This window comes from Neodiprion pinetum, chromosome 1 (genome assembly GCF_021155775.2).
Source record: "Neodiprion pinetum isolate iyNeoPine1 chromosome 1, iyNeoPine1.2, whole genome shotgun sequence".
NCBI classification, from domain to species: Eukaryota; Metazoa; Arthropoda; class Insecta; order Hymenoptera; family Diprionidae; genus Neodiprion; species Neodiprion pinetum.
In genome coordinates this window covers 13,420,271-13,436,487 of record NC_060232.1, presented here as the reverse complement: position 1 = coordinate 13,436,487, position 16,217 = coordinate 13,420,271, and the positions used below count along the sequence as shown (strand labels likewise).

The following is a 16,217-nucleotide window of genomic DNA, read 5'->3' as shown; positions in this document are numbered from 1 at the left end:
AGGGATCGATAGATTATTTGGCGTGAAACTGCGTTTGAATGTGAAAACGTTGGTGCAGTTTATTTGGTACTGTTTCGAATCGGGAATTCGAGGAGTTTATTGCCGCTCATCCACTGGTTGCTGTCGAACGAATTATCATTGTCAGCAATTTTTAATCTTTATAAATAATTCGACGGATCTGGATTTTAATTCAACTTTAGGCTGAGCACAGGATTGACACTGAAAACAATACCATTTTAATTCCGTGATTGATCACTGAGTATCCACGTCGATAAGCGGATTGTACTGTAGATTGTGTCATGAGCTTATGGAGATACGCGCGGACTCACAATTGTTATTAATAGGCCAAATTTACAACCATGCTTCGTCATGATAAATCTCTCCACGTGGTTTCGGCCGTTAAATGAATTAACGCTCCGCTTCCATACGTTAATACGTATTATTGGCAAGTGCGTACACAATTACACGAGACGGTAGTTCGGGAATACATTAACGCACGCGAAACAGTAAAATAATATAGTTTACACCCCATTGTATGCGATTTTTTTTATCTTTCAATTTTCAATCGTATAGAAGGAGTGCAAATTCCGAAACAGTAAATCAGTGCTCTTTATAACGATTCCTTTTATTTTTGTCTTTTCACTCGGATCGAGAGGGATAAGAATGACCGCTGAAACTTCAACGTATGCGCAAACTTTGTATCTGCCTCTAATCAACTAGATCTGACTATACAGCATTGGATAATCACAATTAAAATCAGATCAAGTCGTAAGAATCAATATGTATCTATTCCAAGTTCCCGCGAAATGCTAAACAGATTAGAAAAATTCACCAAATCCATGATTATTTCTAACACATAAATTGTACCGGCTTATGCGTTTGAAAATTTTATATGTGGTTAAAAATATAGCACACCTTGAACGGCACAATGGCTTTGAATGTACCGAATACAGCTGAGTTCAGACGCCTTGATCGACAGGTTCAATATTCGCACATAACCATGGTACCCTTGGCTTATGAATAACTCGAAACCTGAGATGTGGTTCATATTCCCATAGCCATACGCCTAACGTATCCATCAACCATACATAAAGCAGGGAATAATAAAGGGGTTGACTACCTCTGAGATTAGGATAATAATACACTATATTCGTCAGGCTTTTCCAACACCGTACAGTCAATACAGAAGCGATGAGAACACATCTTAAGGGTATCCCAGGGAAATAACTAGGGAAAAGGTAAATACATCACAAGTATTCACCACTAGGTGGCTTTACTACGTTGTACGTACATAGGCACGCATTCGAACCGTCTCCAAGGGAATGAAAAGGGGTACAAGTACTCCGTCCCAAAGCAAACTGAGAGAAATAAAATAGAGGAATTGAAAAATAGCAAGGTAGGGTCTGCAAAGCTCGCTAATTAGGGGTAGCCGTATTATTTGCTCGGAGGTTTCTGTCGTGCAATAATTTCACCCGCTTCCTTTTTTTCCAAGGCGCAGATATGGGCGAAAGTACAGCGAACCTCATGATCGCCGCAAAAGCGAGAGCAACACGTCTGTTACCCTTTTGCAACCCTCGTTCGTGACACGATGCGTTGAACTCGTTTGTGCCAATGCCGTATAACGTTCTGCAACAACCCCGATGCTTGCGACTTGTCCGACTTTTGGCTTTAATCAATATTTTATTTATGCTTTAACTTACTTCCATGACTTTTATCGATAAATCGCAAGGTTAACAAGAAAAATGTAATTATTTATTATATTGAAACACTTAACCCGGAGTACGTACTTTTATTATTTCCAATATTGAAAGTTATCAGGGTTTTCTTTTTGTGTGACTGCGCGAAATCTATGATGGAAAAAGGATAAATATTCAGAATGATGGATCCAAAATTACGGACGCAATCGTACCGGATGTCACTGAATTTTCATAACGATTCATATATTTTTTATTTGTATATATTCAAAATGAGGGCCCAATATTAGTCGCCTCAAAATTCAAAATTAGTTGGATTTTTGTTAAAGATAATTTAATAGCCAAATATGAAAGCTACAATTAAATATTTGCACAGCTGATGATAAAATTTTGGACATCATGTTCAAAATAAGTAGAAAAAAAAAACGACATGCTTGAGAATGGTCATGAAAATCCGATGACACTATTACGATGGTGTTCACCATTTCGGGTGAATAATCTTGAATTCATATACAATTTTCATTTTAGATTTCATTCAGTGACACCAAAAGAAATTCCTGATTTGCAATCCTTTGGATCAGTTAGGCGATACGTAATCCGCATAAAATATTTCAATATAGTAAAGCACTGCATTTTAATCGATGACTATGCGATTTATTCAAAATAGTCGTAGAAATAAAGTTCATGTATTTTATTAAGATTTATAAATAATGTATGAGCGTAAAATTCGATGTCTCAAACCCCTATCGAGATATTTGGAAAAAAAGTGAAAATTAATTGCTTATTCCACTTATTCGTACAGCGCCGCACTTAAAAACTTGAAAAAATCGTGAGGTATTCTTATCGAAGAAATAAACTATTTAATTAAACGAATGTTAATCATTAGTACGTTAGTTGGTCGGTCGTGTCTTTTTCAAACGTCGTTTCTGGGGTGTATTTGGCAAACTAAGCTTCGAGCTTCGGAAAAATTTGTTCGGAGAAAACGTTGGAAGGTTTCGCAATCACAATACTTTGAGGTATCCAAAAGGAAAGTGTATTTTTAATGCGCATCGATTTCTGTTTTTGAGCAAAGTCGTTTTCTCTACTTCAGAGAAAAAGAGAATAAGGGAAGTTATTATAACCACCCCAAAAATGAAAAGTTCATTTTTCACTAGATCACGACGTTTTAAGGTCTATCATTTCTGTCCATTTTTAAATGAATCTGTGTGTGTGTTCGATTTATGGCAAAAAAAAGAAAAAAAATGAATAACCTGATTTTAGTTATTCTATAAGCACAAAACACATCTGATTGTGAGTGGAAAGTTTTTAGACTTGTCAATCAAGGTTGGCCAAATTACTCACGTATTAAATTCATTGATCCTATCATTTTCTGTTTAGTTAATGGAGCGTCCCAAACTTCAATTATGGCCACATTTGAAAAACTTTCATAAAAGAATTAAAGGTCAACCACTAACTGGGAAAAAATCATGAAATTGTCCGGATTGCAAGACAGAATTATTTAAAAACATTTCTAATAAAAATTTCGTGGGGGTTTACTGAATTTTAAAGGGCTGCAAACTATTTACTAGAATTTCATAAAGTTTTGCAGAGATTCATTACGGATTCAAAGATTTCAGAGAAGTCAGGTATTTCAGATGGTTTCACAAGATATCACAGGATTTCAAAAGATTACAGAAGATAATAAAAGTTTTTATAACATTTTCAGAGTCTTTACGTTGCTTGAGATAATTAAGCGATTTTACACTTTTCACATAATTTGGTGGTATTTTAGGGATCTTGAATTACAAACTTGAATTAAAAATTTAAAAATTCAGTATGGCGGATCCAATATGGCTGACAAAAAAGTTATGAGTTATTTCATTCGGATGAGACATTGTTCTCGGGATTTTCTGTGATCACTGATTACAATTCTGAAGTCGAAATTCACGAAATTTAAAATTGTCTTTGTCCTTAGACCCGCGATTTTTAATTTTCAGACACGTAAGCAGTATTCTCGAAAACCTCCCAGGTACCAAGTTTCTTCCGTAAAGTAATTTCTTATGTCTTACACCGCTGCATATTGCAACCGCCATTTTGAATTTACCAAATTTCAGTTCGAGTTCGTAATCGGTAGTAATTAAATTTCATTTACACTTCACTGTATCCTGATTTTTCATGCACAACATACTTTTTTTTACAAATTTGGATTCTGCACAGAAAAAAAAAAGAAAATAGAAAATTCTTATTTTAAACTGTTTTTCCTGTGACATCAATTCTTCAACAATGATTACAACAATCATTGAATCGGCAGAGGCGGACCAGTACATAAATTGACCTACTACATCATCACATCTTACAAGTTCATCATTTTTTTTTTATGTGGCTCCTTCATAGCAACTATTCTAGAGGATATCAGAAGGAGCGAATCAGAAATGCATGCAGAGACATCAAACGAGAAAATTTACCACAATGTCATACATCTTTTGGAAAGCGTCTTGAAAAGTGTATTAACTTTAACGGGCATAATTTTCAGTATCTGTCGAGATAAATTTTTTTCCGAATTTACTGTTTCATTGACTAATTATTATATATCTTGAAAATTCATGTCGTAAGAGAAACAGTTTGAAACAAAAGTTTCCTTTTTCTTACGTAGAATCCAAATCTATGAAAAAAGTACAAGTTCCCATTCAAAAAAGCAATGTTAACCTTCAAATGACCTTGTATCGTCCCTTCGAACTATGAAACTTTTATTTCAACCATTTTTCTCTTAAATGCGTTGTTCACAAAATATTCTGCTGTGATAGCTTAAATGGGACACCCTGTATATGTAAACCGAATACATTGGGGAGGAAAGTTGGAGTAAGAACTTCTTGGAAAAATCAGATGGCCACGTTGAGCGATGCGCCCAAGTATTCTTTCCTTACTTCAATGTTTTCACCTCACTGCTTTTCTCTCTCCCACTTTTTCTACCTCCACTAGCTATTCACTGTCATCGTATGTCCATTTTCAACACTTACTTTTTACACTGCAAAGACGGGATAAGAAACGAGAATTTTTTCAACGGTCGATTTCACGGCAATTCGATCACCCTCTAAAAATTAGAGATTGTTGTTGAATGTCGTAAATCGGTTGCATAGGAGATTCGCTCTTCGTATTAACGAAATCCTCACAAAAAAAAGTACCCGAGGTGTATCTGAGCGATTTTTTAATTCTACGACTTGTTACAGTGCAGCAAAAAACATTAGATCGATATTTTTCTACGTACCGATTCGACCGTTTAGGAAAAGCAATATTCTTAATGATCCATTTTTTCTGCTACTTATCTGTTTGGCTCATGAGAAAATTTCTTACTTCCATTTCCAATGAACACTGCTTCTAATCAAATTTTCCTTAAACAAATCTGTTTGTACTAAATGTTCCACCTGCATTTCTGTACCAGGTATAACAGTTTTTCAACGATGTTATACATTTTACTCTGTGCTTGTGAAGATTTATGAAATTAGCTTCAGGCACGCGCGTTCTGGGTTAGTTTAGTTGTAACGATTCATTGTCCGTAGAATTTGCGATCGTTTGCAATCAAATTCTTGAGAAAATAGTTGCGAGATGTGCATATTGGCGAAGACAACACGATAAATGTCCCTGGAACAGAATTGAATTTCGCATTGAAATCAATACGTGTATCGTGTAAACTTCATACCAGTTTCCAGCCAAAATGCATCGTAGAAAGAATAATTCCACTGGGTTTCAGTTTGCACATTTTCTGTTTTTAAGTGAAACTTTTTTGTAAATTATTACCTACTCGATTAATCGCGTCAACTTGAAATATCACATCTCTACAATCTCTAGTTTAGACTGATTGTGAGTTTTAACGTCTTTGCGATGTCGTTGCGTTGAAAAGGGTTTTATTTTTTAACGATTCCAAGGGTCGGACTACCGTTTAAGTAATTGACAAACCAATACCGGACTACCATTTAATTATATTAATAAACCAATCGACGCACAGACAAGTTGTGTCGTCAAATGTTTTTCAGGCACAAACATCCTATTTTTTCCATAATATTTGTTGGCGGGACGTCGACATTTTGTTTTATTGCACGCTCGCAAACGGCGTCAAGATATTTTACCGGCAGATTTTGTCTGTGTGTTGTCAGCTGCAGGAAGAGTATTTTAATGAAAAGAAATCTCCGTCTTCTTCAAATTTCCCGCCATTAAACTAAACTTTATTATACGCTTACGAATGACGAACGTCACGAGTAGTGATAAAAATAAAGCAAAACGATCACGCCCAAACACGAAGGACGGCGTTTTTCACTTGTCAACACATTAGAGACAATGTCTGCATACTCTGCATCATTATATTCGTACATAAAGCAATTGCATAAGTGGGGCGTACGTGCCTCTCTGCATATATGGCGGCATATTTGTCTATTTGAATCTTAAGGCCATGTGGTGATCCTACCCTTACCGACCGAACATTTAGAGATACACCAATTATTTAGCTATTTAATATAGGAAGGAAATGGGTGAGTTTGCTCAGTTGGTAAAGATAGGAGTACTGCATGACATTAAGTATAAATGTCAATGACAAATTCATGCAACATGGGTTTTCGTCACTGCGTTGCACAAAGTATTTCTCTGTTACAGTATCGATCGTGATCTAATTACAATTTTTTCTTCTGCAACTACAGAACAAAACTGTAATATGTATTTCATTTTCATTTAATTGGAAAATGAAATCGTTTTTGTTATTTACCAATTACAGTTTTGCCCACGACTACTCAGTTGTTGTTTTATTGCCAACCCGAGTAAATAAATCTGACTAATAATCAATCGAAAATTTATAATTCGACAAGTTTCTAGGATTAGGAAAGACGGTTTTGGTTTTCACGAGAGAAACGTTATAAAAAACCGCGGAAGACATTTCGCCGCCAGATAATCTTGGGAATTCATAAATTTTCTCTGCCCACTTCCGCAACCTGGATTTTTGCAGCGCAAAATAAAAGAGTCGCTACCAACGAGGAGGTCAACTATAAAAAGCTGGATAAAAGATTCCCCTCTGACAGCATGGTTGCTGTATCTGTGCGACTTGGATATTAACAATTCCACGAGAAGGTTATGCATAAAATTATCGCGCAGTTTATAAGGACACCGTAGAAGTCCGGACAAAAAGTTTTAGTGGATCCTTATCCGCTGGTTTTGTAATTTCAGTTTATGCGCCCCACTTTTTGTTTTTGATTCTCTCAAAGATCAAGCTGTTTCGTGTGTTCAAACGAGTGTTCAAACTCTTTTGATTAATTTTTATGTATAAAAAATTAGAGATAAACTCATTTCTTAAATAGGCCATAAATGGAATAAAATTCAAATGGCATTTGTGAAGAACTGAAACAACATGCGTACACTTTCTTTTTACAACGTTTTTATTGGAGTTTTGCCTATAAAATCCGGTAGTTAAAATTTAAAAAATATAAATATTTATGGGAGATACTGGCGGATAAAGAAGACAACGCGTCTCATGCGCTGCTCTTTTATTGCTACGATTCCGAGTGAACGGTTAGAGTTTCTGGCAATTTCAAGCGCCATTCTCTTCAGAGGATGTTCCTCTGTAAACGTAACCTAATATTTTTGAAAAAACATGAAGATAAAACTAAAAAATGACAGCTAAAATTTAAAAAACATCGATAAGTGAGTGACATTTGTTATAATACCAATAATAGTACATTTTTGTTTGGCCATAGACGCTGGTTCACTTTGTAGAGAAAGTTAATATCTTCATTTAGAGAAAAAAAGGACAAAGCGATATCTTACCGCGTTCTTGACTAATCGTGGCAAAACTAGTGAAAAACGTTTTTTAGAGAAAAATGCGTGTATATGCGTCACATCCGAATTTTTATCACATTTCCAGCCTTCCTGCCTCCCCTGAGCTCAATTTTGCGAATTTTTCAGTTTTTCTTGCACCAACATGTTCGGAAGAGATTATAGTATACGGAATAGAACAAGATAAAGAAAAAAAAATATATATATAAATTTTTCGATGTCTACTCCCCTGAATTACTTTCACGCGTATTCCATATACGTGGAAAATCTTTCAATTTTCACTTACAACAAAAGATCGCTGAAAGGATGGGATGGCGTACGTATGGCCGATATTATACAGTTGGGGATCCGAAATCCGTACGTATTCGGAAAAAGAGAAAATAAGAGAGAAAGAGAGAGCAAAGAAAAGACGAAAAGATCTTCGAAACTGAGAGGCGAATCAATTGAACCGAAAATTTGCCGGCGATTCGTCCGGTATCGGGGTAGAAAGTGGTGCACGTCACACATCGGTAGTTTCAAGAAAAAGGCTTATAACTCGTTTCCGAAAAGCTGAGTTTCATTTCAAACAGGACATGACGAAGTTGTCGGTCAATTCGAGCGAGCATTTTACGTTGTAGCATGAAAGTTCCGAACCTTTGTACGACACGTACCCGTGATTAAATATTTTTTCCAAAATATGAAGTCTGTATTAAATATCACCGCGGCACAACAGACGACGTTTGCAGAAAATTGAAGAGGTTTCTTTGAATCAGCGGTGCGGGGTTTAAATTCCGAATTTGAAAAGTTTCAAACGCACCAAGTTCCAAGTTTCCTGATAACGAAATTTAAAGTAAAGAAATCAAACTTTGACAAAACATCAAAGTTTCAAACGGGCCAAAACCCCACGCTCGAAGTTGCGAAAGTGTAAAGTTCCGAGAGGACAAATTCCCGAAAGGGCAAAACTCCGATAAGTCAAAGTTCCCAAAGTACGAAAATAAGAAAATTAAAAAATCTGACGCATTGGAATTCTGAACGATCGAAGATTTTCAGACTTGTGGATTTCGGGCTTGGTGAAATTTCACTATTTTGATCTTTCTTTGTTTTGGATTCTCGATATTCTTACGTTCAGAATCCTGGTCATTCTCATTTTATACACCCACTCGTTAAGTAAGCTACGCTGTGCGAGTTTCTTTTAATTATCAGAATTTTACTCTATTGAAAATTTATTTTTTCGGAATTATTCTCTATCGGAACTTGAACTTTCGAAATCTTGCATTTCGGAACTTTGAGTCATCGGGTTTCCGACCATTCCGACCAAGTTTTGCCACCAAATAATTCGGAATTAGGCGCTATCGGAACTCGAGAAATTCAAACTTAAACCCCACCCCGTATAAGCTTGCATTTTTTCAACCTCTTTTAACAAAATTAGGCTCTATTTTTGCGTTTCAGTAATACGGTTGAGTTACATCAGCTGAAAAGAATAAGATAGGAAGCTTATTTGTTAATTATTGCAATAATTGCATTAAACTGAGTAGCAAGTATTTCATATCGCTCTGAACTTCAAGTCTTTGATAAAATCCAGCTGCAAAAACTTTTGAGATGAATATTGAGTTTCAGTTTCATTATCAAGCTCACCAACTTTGGCATTGAACGAATTGTGTTCATAATAAACACTGTTGTGCATTTTGTAAGTATTTTTCTGTGAAAATTTTTTCAATGGCCTGAAATTACATTACTTACATCGGACAAATTTTTCCGTAATTTTATCACCAGATCTAAGAAAGTACCGATTCGCAGAGTTTAGAAGTATTTTACAGAGGCGTATCCAATATTGTCTGAAGAAAAATCCCGAGCGAAATGACGTTTAAAGATTTTTTAGAAATGTTAATTTTTTCAACCTTTCTTCTTTCTCCGCGCGGCCGTTAAATTCTGTTTGACAGAATATTAAGTCTAATTTCTTAAAATGAACACAACGTATGAAAAAATCAATAAATTTGGACGGTTTCGAAAAAAAAAAAAAAAAAAGAAAGAAGGCATATTTGAGATTGTGACTGAATTATTCGTATCTTTTATCCAAGGTATTGAAAAGAATTTGAGGTTTCGACCGAACGATTGGAGAAATTAAAATCGTCCGAACTCGAAACTCGAAGTCTTGAATTATTCGATGGGTTTGAATTATTAGAAAAATTGGAATTATTTGATTCGCATCATTCGGATCGGGTTCTCGTGAAAAAGTAAAACGTGAAAACCAATTTTCTGGATAATTGCCGTGACGAGTGTCTTTAAGCTGCGAGTGAATCGACTGCCGTCAGAGTAACGTCATCATGCTCTTTGCTCCGACACAATGCTGGTGGTATTAAGGTACAGTATGACGTATACAGTGAGTGGATAAAGAAAGAAGGAAAAGAAAAAAATCACGGAAAGCACAAAAGAAGGGAACAGGAACAAATATAGGCGGGTGTAAGGTATCGGACGTTTCGTGATCGTCGAATCGTCGAAGAAAATTGCTAAATTCCAAAGAACGAAATAAGAATTTTGAACGCGTGCTGAACACCGTTTTCATACAAGTTTCTCCTTTCGTTTTGTGCGCTTGGACGCGAAACGAATTTCGTACTTACACGACTGAACGAAGAATAAGCCGCCCCATTCGCAATCTGAGACTTTAATTTTTACCCAATTCGGCTTTCGAATTTTCAAACGATAAATTCACTTTCAAACGTAAATACGGTATCCTTAGACGTCGAAATACGCTCTCCGGGGAGGTAAGAGATTTGTCGAGGCAGCTGGTGTTTATTTGACTGAACCCGGCATCTTTGAAGGGGTGGATATTTTCTCACTTTAATCGAAATAAACGTCTGCCTGATTTGAAAAAAAAAAAAAAAATATATATATATTGATCAGTTTAAAAAGAATATTCAGGAATTTTCCCTATTTCAGTGCAATTTCAGTCACTCGAAAAATTAATTAGATTTACGTACGATTTTTTTCGTAAATCAGTATATATGAATACAAAAATTTGCCGAAGCTTCTGAACAGCTTCTTTTCCGAATATCTTTCGATCGTTTTCAAAGCTTCTTCGAAAAATGTTCAACTTCGTAAGGAAGATTAAACGTGTTGTTGAATGTATCCTTTTCTTTAATACATAATTCGGTGAGTAAAGAATCTATTTCAACTCGAGATGTACGGAGCAAAATCCGTCTTTTACAAAATTTATACACCCATCATCTAATTTTTGAACATCTACTCTCTTTAACGGGATGAAAAGTCCGGAGGCTTTTTCCTCATATTTAAAACATCTTGCTTAATTATAAGATTAAACGAGGGCCGTACCATTTGAATAAAAAGTTAAGAGAAGACGACGAAAAAATTTTTAATAACTTCGAGCAATGTTATTTTCGCGAATGACGGTAAGCACAAACGAAAAAATATCCTTAGAAATTCGAATAACAAAACTTACGTAAGATATCATAACGACTTGAGACAAGGTTTTATCGTTAAAATGTTTTAAGTCCTTGAACTCTGTTGTTTTTTTTCTGATTCTAATCTTCTCGGGCTTATTTTATAAGCGTTAGAGATCTCCAGGGATGATTTGAAAAAACATTTATAAAAAGTTATCTCCACAGTGGATAAAAACAGATTAATGTAAGTACAGTTGAGACTATGAAGTTTATAGTTTACCGCAAGTTATTGTATTAATTCTTAATCCATAAGAATCCCAATGCCACTCATATTTTCTATAGAGGACAAAAAAAAAAAAAAAAATTTGAATTAGGGTTATTTTTGATACCACTCTTCGCTATAATATCTGTTACCTTTTCTAGAAACGTTCGAAAAACGACTAGGTATTTTATCACCCGGTCTGGCTTAAAATTTGGTTTTTACGTACAGAATATAAGGGTGGAGTGTGTTTCTGATCACAACTGGCTCTCCCTCTTCAAAAAACTAATTGAATATTTTGTGATTTGGATCAAGATCGGATTTAAAACTTTGAAAAATTATTTTCTGTACCACCTTTAACCCTTTTATCACAAATTTTCCAACACAATATTTAGGCCTGATTTTGATTGCTCGGGGATTTTTGGGGTCACTGATCATGAATCCGAAGTCGAAATTTGATATTTTCTAAATTCAAGATGGCGGATCCAATATGGCGGATGTAAAATCGAAAAAACTGTAAAAATTCGATGATTCTGGCCGATATTTGTTACTGAGAGTTTTTGCAGTCGCTGATCACGAATCTGAAGTCACAATTTGATAATTTTTAAATCCAAGATGGCGGATCCAAAATAGCACGTATCTGTGTGTGCGTGGGTTTAATAATGTGGAAAAGATTAGATTTTTCCATATTTTGATAGTCATACGAAGTAATAAAGAGCATTTGAAGTTTCAAATATACTGGGATAAATATGGGAAGTGGAAATTTTTGAGCTGGGTCCCTAAACATCCCACTGGGACTGAAAGGGTTAATGTAGAAAACCTGATTTCCCCAAAAATGATCTAATATTTATATTGATATTTCGAGTAGTTAAAGTGGCGTAGAAATATGCATAACCGATTTTCACTAGATTGAATCTATCGCTTATTGTTCAACCATAATGGCGCATCTCATCAAAATTCTACTTAATTATTCCCTACATTAAATCCAAAATCATGAAAATTCTAGGATGAACTCAACAATAGTCCGTTTGTGAGAGGATATTAATTAGTCGATTCGAACACGAAATCATTCAACAATAAACGCTCTTTGATCTAAATATCTAAATTATTTGAAAATTTATCCCGATCAGTGGACAATATGTGGATTAATTCAGCCACGTTTCAATCGACTGGAAATTATACGTTCTAGCAGGGTTTTACTGCGTGCACTTTTCACTTTATATTTTCATCTTAGTTGTAGAAAATTATTTCACTTCAAACCACGTACAACGATATGCAGAAAACATTTTCAGCAAAAGAATAAACTTGATAAGCAAAATGATGAGTATTCGTAAAATTATCACGCGTTCCGACTGAATTATCAATTGTATTTACACACGGCACATTTGTTCTGAGGTTTATCGCGTGTAGTAAAGGGCTGCTCGAGCTTTATCACGCCAGATTCCTTTGCACAAAACTGTACAAATACAACGATTATGACATTATTGTTATACGATTAAATCCGATGTTTCATCGGGCAAACGTCGAAAAATTCACGCCACGAGTACTGAGCCATTTTTTCACTCGTCATTGGCTCACGACCAGTTGGCAAAACAGTTTACGTTATTTTTTTGACATTCACTGGCGATTTGTTAGATCTGATATGGAATTATACTGTTGTGGGATAATGTTTGAATGATATAAGTTTCGAGTGAACATCTAACAAGAAAATGCGAGCTAAAAGAAAGAATATAACTAATAATAACGACTACATATGATGGACTATATAAATGATTACTTAATTAATCAGATGTTGATTCGTTGCTCGACGCACAATAATCAATAAGCTTCCTAAACCTTAATTAAGCCTTGCGATTCCGTACAACAGAGCCACCCAGTGTATTAACAACTCTCTCCAGCGAACGGTGTAACAACAATAAAAACAATAACAACGACGTTTCGAAAAGGCCTTTCTCGAGGGGCAAATCATTTGAACTGTGAAACTTTTCGCACAAACTGAACATCCGAGCTTCACGGGCACGAGATTAATTGGAATCGCGGAAAGTTTACGCGCCTGCTCTTTAATTTTAATTTTTATTTCTTCTAATTTTGTTCATTTGTTCATTTTTCACAGCGGTTACACTTTTGCCCTCGGTCAATATTCCGCGTTCCCAACCTCGCTGTGATTCTCGGGCAAACGCACGTCAGAATGAATAATCGAATTCCGTTTAGCTTGATTACACGCAGGCACGTAGATTGACGTGTGTGTTTTGCACATAATTCGCTTGGTCATCGTTGCAGCCAACGAAAAATCGTCGTTGTCAATCCGGGGTGAAGTCGGAATCGCCTGTTGCACCGAAATCCCAGATTCACTGTATATTAGGTATAGGTAGAGCCGGCATTCCTGATGGGCGATATTTCATTTTCCAGTAAAACTCTTTCTGCTCCACTCTTTCACCAAGTTACGCTCGACTTATTTCACATCATTTCACTTCGTTGCTCGATTTCACACATTTTTTTCCCGTTCGTATTTTCGTTCCAGCGAAGCGACGCTCTCGGCTTTCGAGAATCCAAAATCGATCAGCTTCCCGGATAATCACGACACTCCACCAAATTGTTAGTTTGCCAAAATATTCCACCAACGATTTATTCGTTATTTTTACTACATTCGAAATCGTTATTTTGTTTACGGTACCAAATTATTCTCAATTGAAAATCAAAGTTGGAAAAATATTTCTAATTACTTACGGTTGAAGTAAACGGATGAAGAAAAAAAAAAACAACTAAGAACCACATCGATCAGTTTTTCTATTTAAGTCAACAACTCGGAGTTATATTTACCTTTTCAATTTATTGTTCGCACTTATTAAATCGAAATCGCTCACTCAACAACGTGCTTATTCACACGGTGCGGGAAAAAAATATATATATGTTATGTATTATATATGTCATATATAATCCCGATCTGATTGTCGACGAATTCGGTGGGACAGCGAGTTTAATTCGGTGAGTGAAATCGAGACAGATTTTTTTATTAGTGTGATTTACGACAAGTATGATTATACGGCGAGGGATGAGGGGGAGGAGAGACAGAATGGGGGTGAAACGATGGGGCGGAGGGAGGGCTTCACCCAATTGAAAGAACACAGAGCCGGGTGCCTGTTGCACGGGACAGATTCGTTTGCCGTCGGTTTAAGGAACGATGAACGAATCTCGGCGATAAAAGCTCGAGTCGTTGATCGTAGGCCGGTAGGCGAGACTCAGACTCGTCACACGGAGAGAAGAAAAAGAGCAGATTTTACTCAAAACGGCAACGAAAAAGAGGGAAACATCAGGGCTTTTAGTAAAAAATACCCGCGTCGACTTTTTTTTTTTTTTTACCGTAAGTGTAGCAGTTTTCACTGATTCTAGAGTAATTTTTGCATTTTATGAAGTATGTTTTACCGACGAACCTGGATCTGTCCTTCTTTTCCAGCAAAATATTGAGTAAAATCTGCTCTTTTATTCTCTCCGTGGCAGATTGCACGGGGTTAGATTTAGTTAGGATCGTGGCATTAATCGAGACCGAATTCAAACCGAGAATGAATGGAACGATGGTCTCAATCGCGGCTATTGTAGGTAGGCCTAAATTACACCTCTCTTGCCCCATAACCCTATCCCACAAATTGTCGGCCCACCCAGAGTTTGTCGGTAAGCGCAGACGATCAACTTGATTGAACAATCGGCTCGTCACAACGGTACAACTTGCAATTGTTGGCGAACGGCTCCGGTGCTTCTAACACCATTGTTTCTGGCACCGTCTCACGGAGACGCGTATCCTCAATCCGTGCCTTTGATACGCACCAAATATCGTACAATTATATACCGTCCAGTGAACACCGTACGATGTGTTGTGTGTTTTTACTTCCCTTTTTCACTACGTGTAGACGATTGCGGAAATGGTCATAATAAACGCATGATTTCGGTAGGTACATGTAAAGACATACAATAAACGTGGCAATGTATCATGTGGTGTGCGGAAAAACGGTGACAGCATGCCTGTAGATGATGGGACTGCGTGTTACACGGAGAATATCCCGAGTTTTGGATAATGTTTCCAAAATTTGGTGAAATATTTGAAATGTTTTGCTAAATGCTAAAATTATCGGGAGCCATCGACACGTGCACAGACACACAAAGCAACACGCACACTCATGCTTGGAACACACAATGTTTTGTTTTTAATATTTTTTCTTTTTTGTTTTTTTACTCTTTCGGGACGGCTTTTATAGGCAGACATCCATGGACGGAGCGGTTCAGGGGGGATGCTTTGACATGGCTCGATGACCATAGTTGCTCACCTGAGGTAGAAGCATGGCGTGTGGCAGCGGGCGCGCCTCACCGCGCACTGACGGCAGCCTGCGCGAGGCAGCCACCCTGACGCCCCTCGGCGCCATTCCCTCGGTCGCCCTGCACCCCGTGCCCGGCGGTCCTGCGACGAGGACAAGGACCCAGGACCGAGGAGGTGATGCGAAAAAAAGACGAAAAAAAAAAAAGAAAAAAAAAAGACGATCCTTGGAATCGATCAAATTCTATTAAACCTAACCTAAACTAACCGGAATCGATCAAATTCTATTATCTGATGTGTGCTTTCGACGTAAAGAAGAATCTCGACGGTACAGGCAACAGACGGGTCAACGAGAGAAATTTTTTTTAGTTTCTTTGAGTTTGTACTTACATAAGCGAATTTTCATTTCATTGCATCGAATGATGAAAAAAAAATTCATTTATTTCACACCAAGTTTGTCCTCGTCTTTTTTTACATTGATTGATATCACAGGTCAACGCGAATTTTGAGTCCCGGCTTCTTGATGTCAAGTTTTTTGATTTCTTTCACGTGACTAGTAAAAACATGAAAATTAAAAGAAGGATATTTTTATTGGATAAGGTTTCGTCTTGTAGAAACCAGAACGAATTTACGGATTTTAAGATAAGTTACATACTTTCTCAAACATTTATCGTAAGTGACAAATAAATCTAACATAAACTAACCTAACCTATTTTCTCAAACATTTTTTGTAAGTAACAAATAATAAAAACTTCAGTTTCGTATTTGAATCACTTTTATTCAAAAAT

At 36.5% G+C, this 16,217-nt stretch overlaps 1 protein-coding gene across 3 annotated transcripts in view; it reads right to left on the bottom strand.

The window, feature by feature from the left end:
• Positions 1 to 15,482, bottom strand: part of LOC124224699 (dopamine receptor, D1) — a 108,889-nt gene extending 93,407 nt beyond the window's left edge. Inside the window, exon 1 of one of the 3 annotated variants that reach the window (XM_046636821.2) lies at positions 15,443 to 15,482. Coding sequence is in view for 2 of the 3 variants with exons in the window: in XM_046636818.2 (XP_046492774.1) it covers positions 15,352 to 15,432 (81 nt within the window). In the remaining variant the exon portion in view is untranslated. Of the gene's footprint in view, positions 1 to 15,351 lie in introns of all 3 variants that reach the window. The other 2 variants (XM_046636819.2, XM_046636818.2) reach the window with 2 other exon arrangements.
• Positions 15,483 to 16,217: the final 735 nt, after the last annotated feature.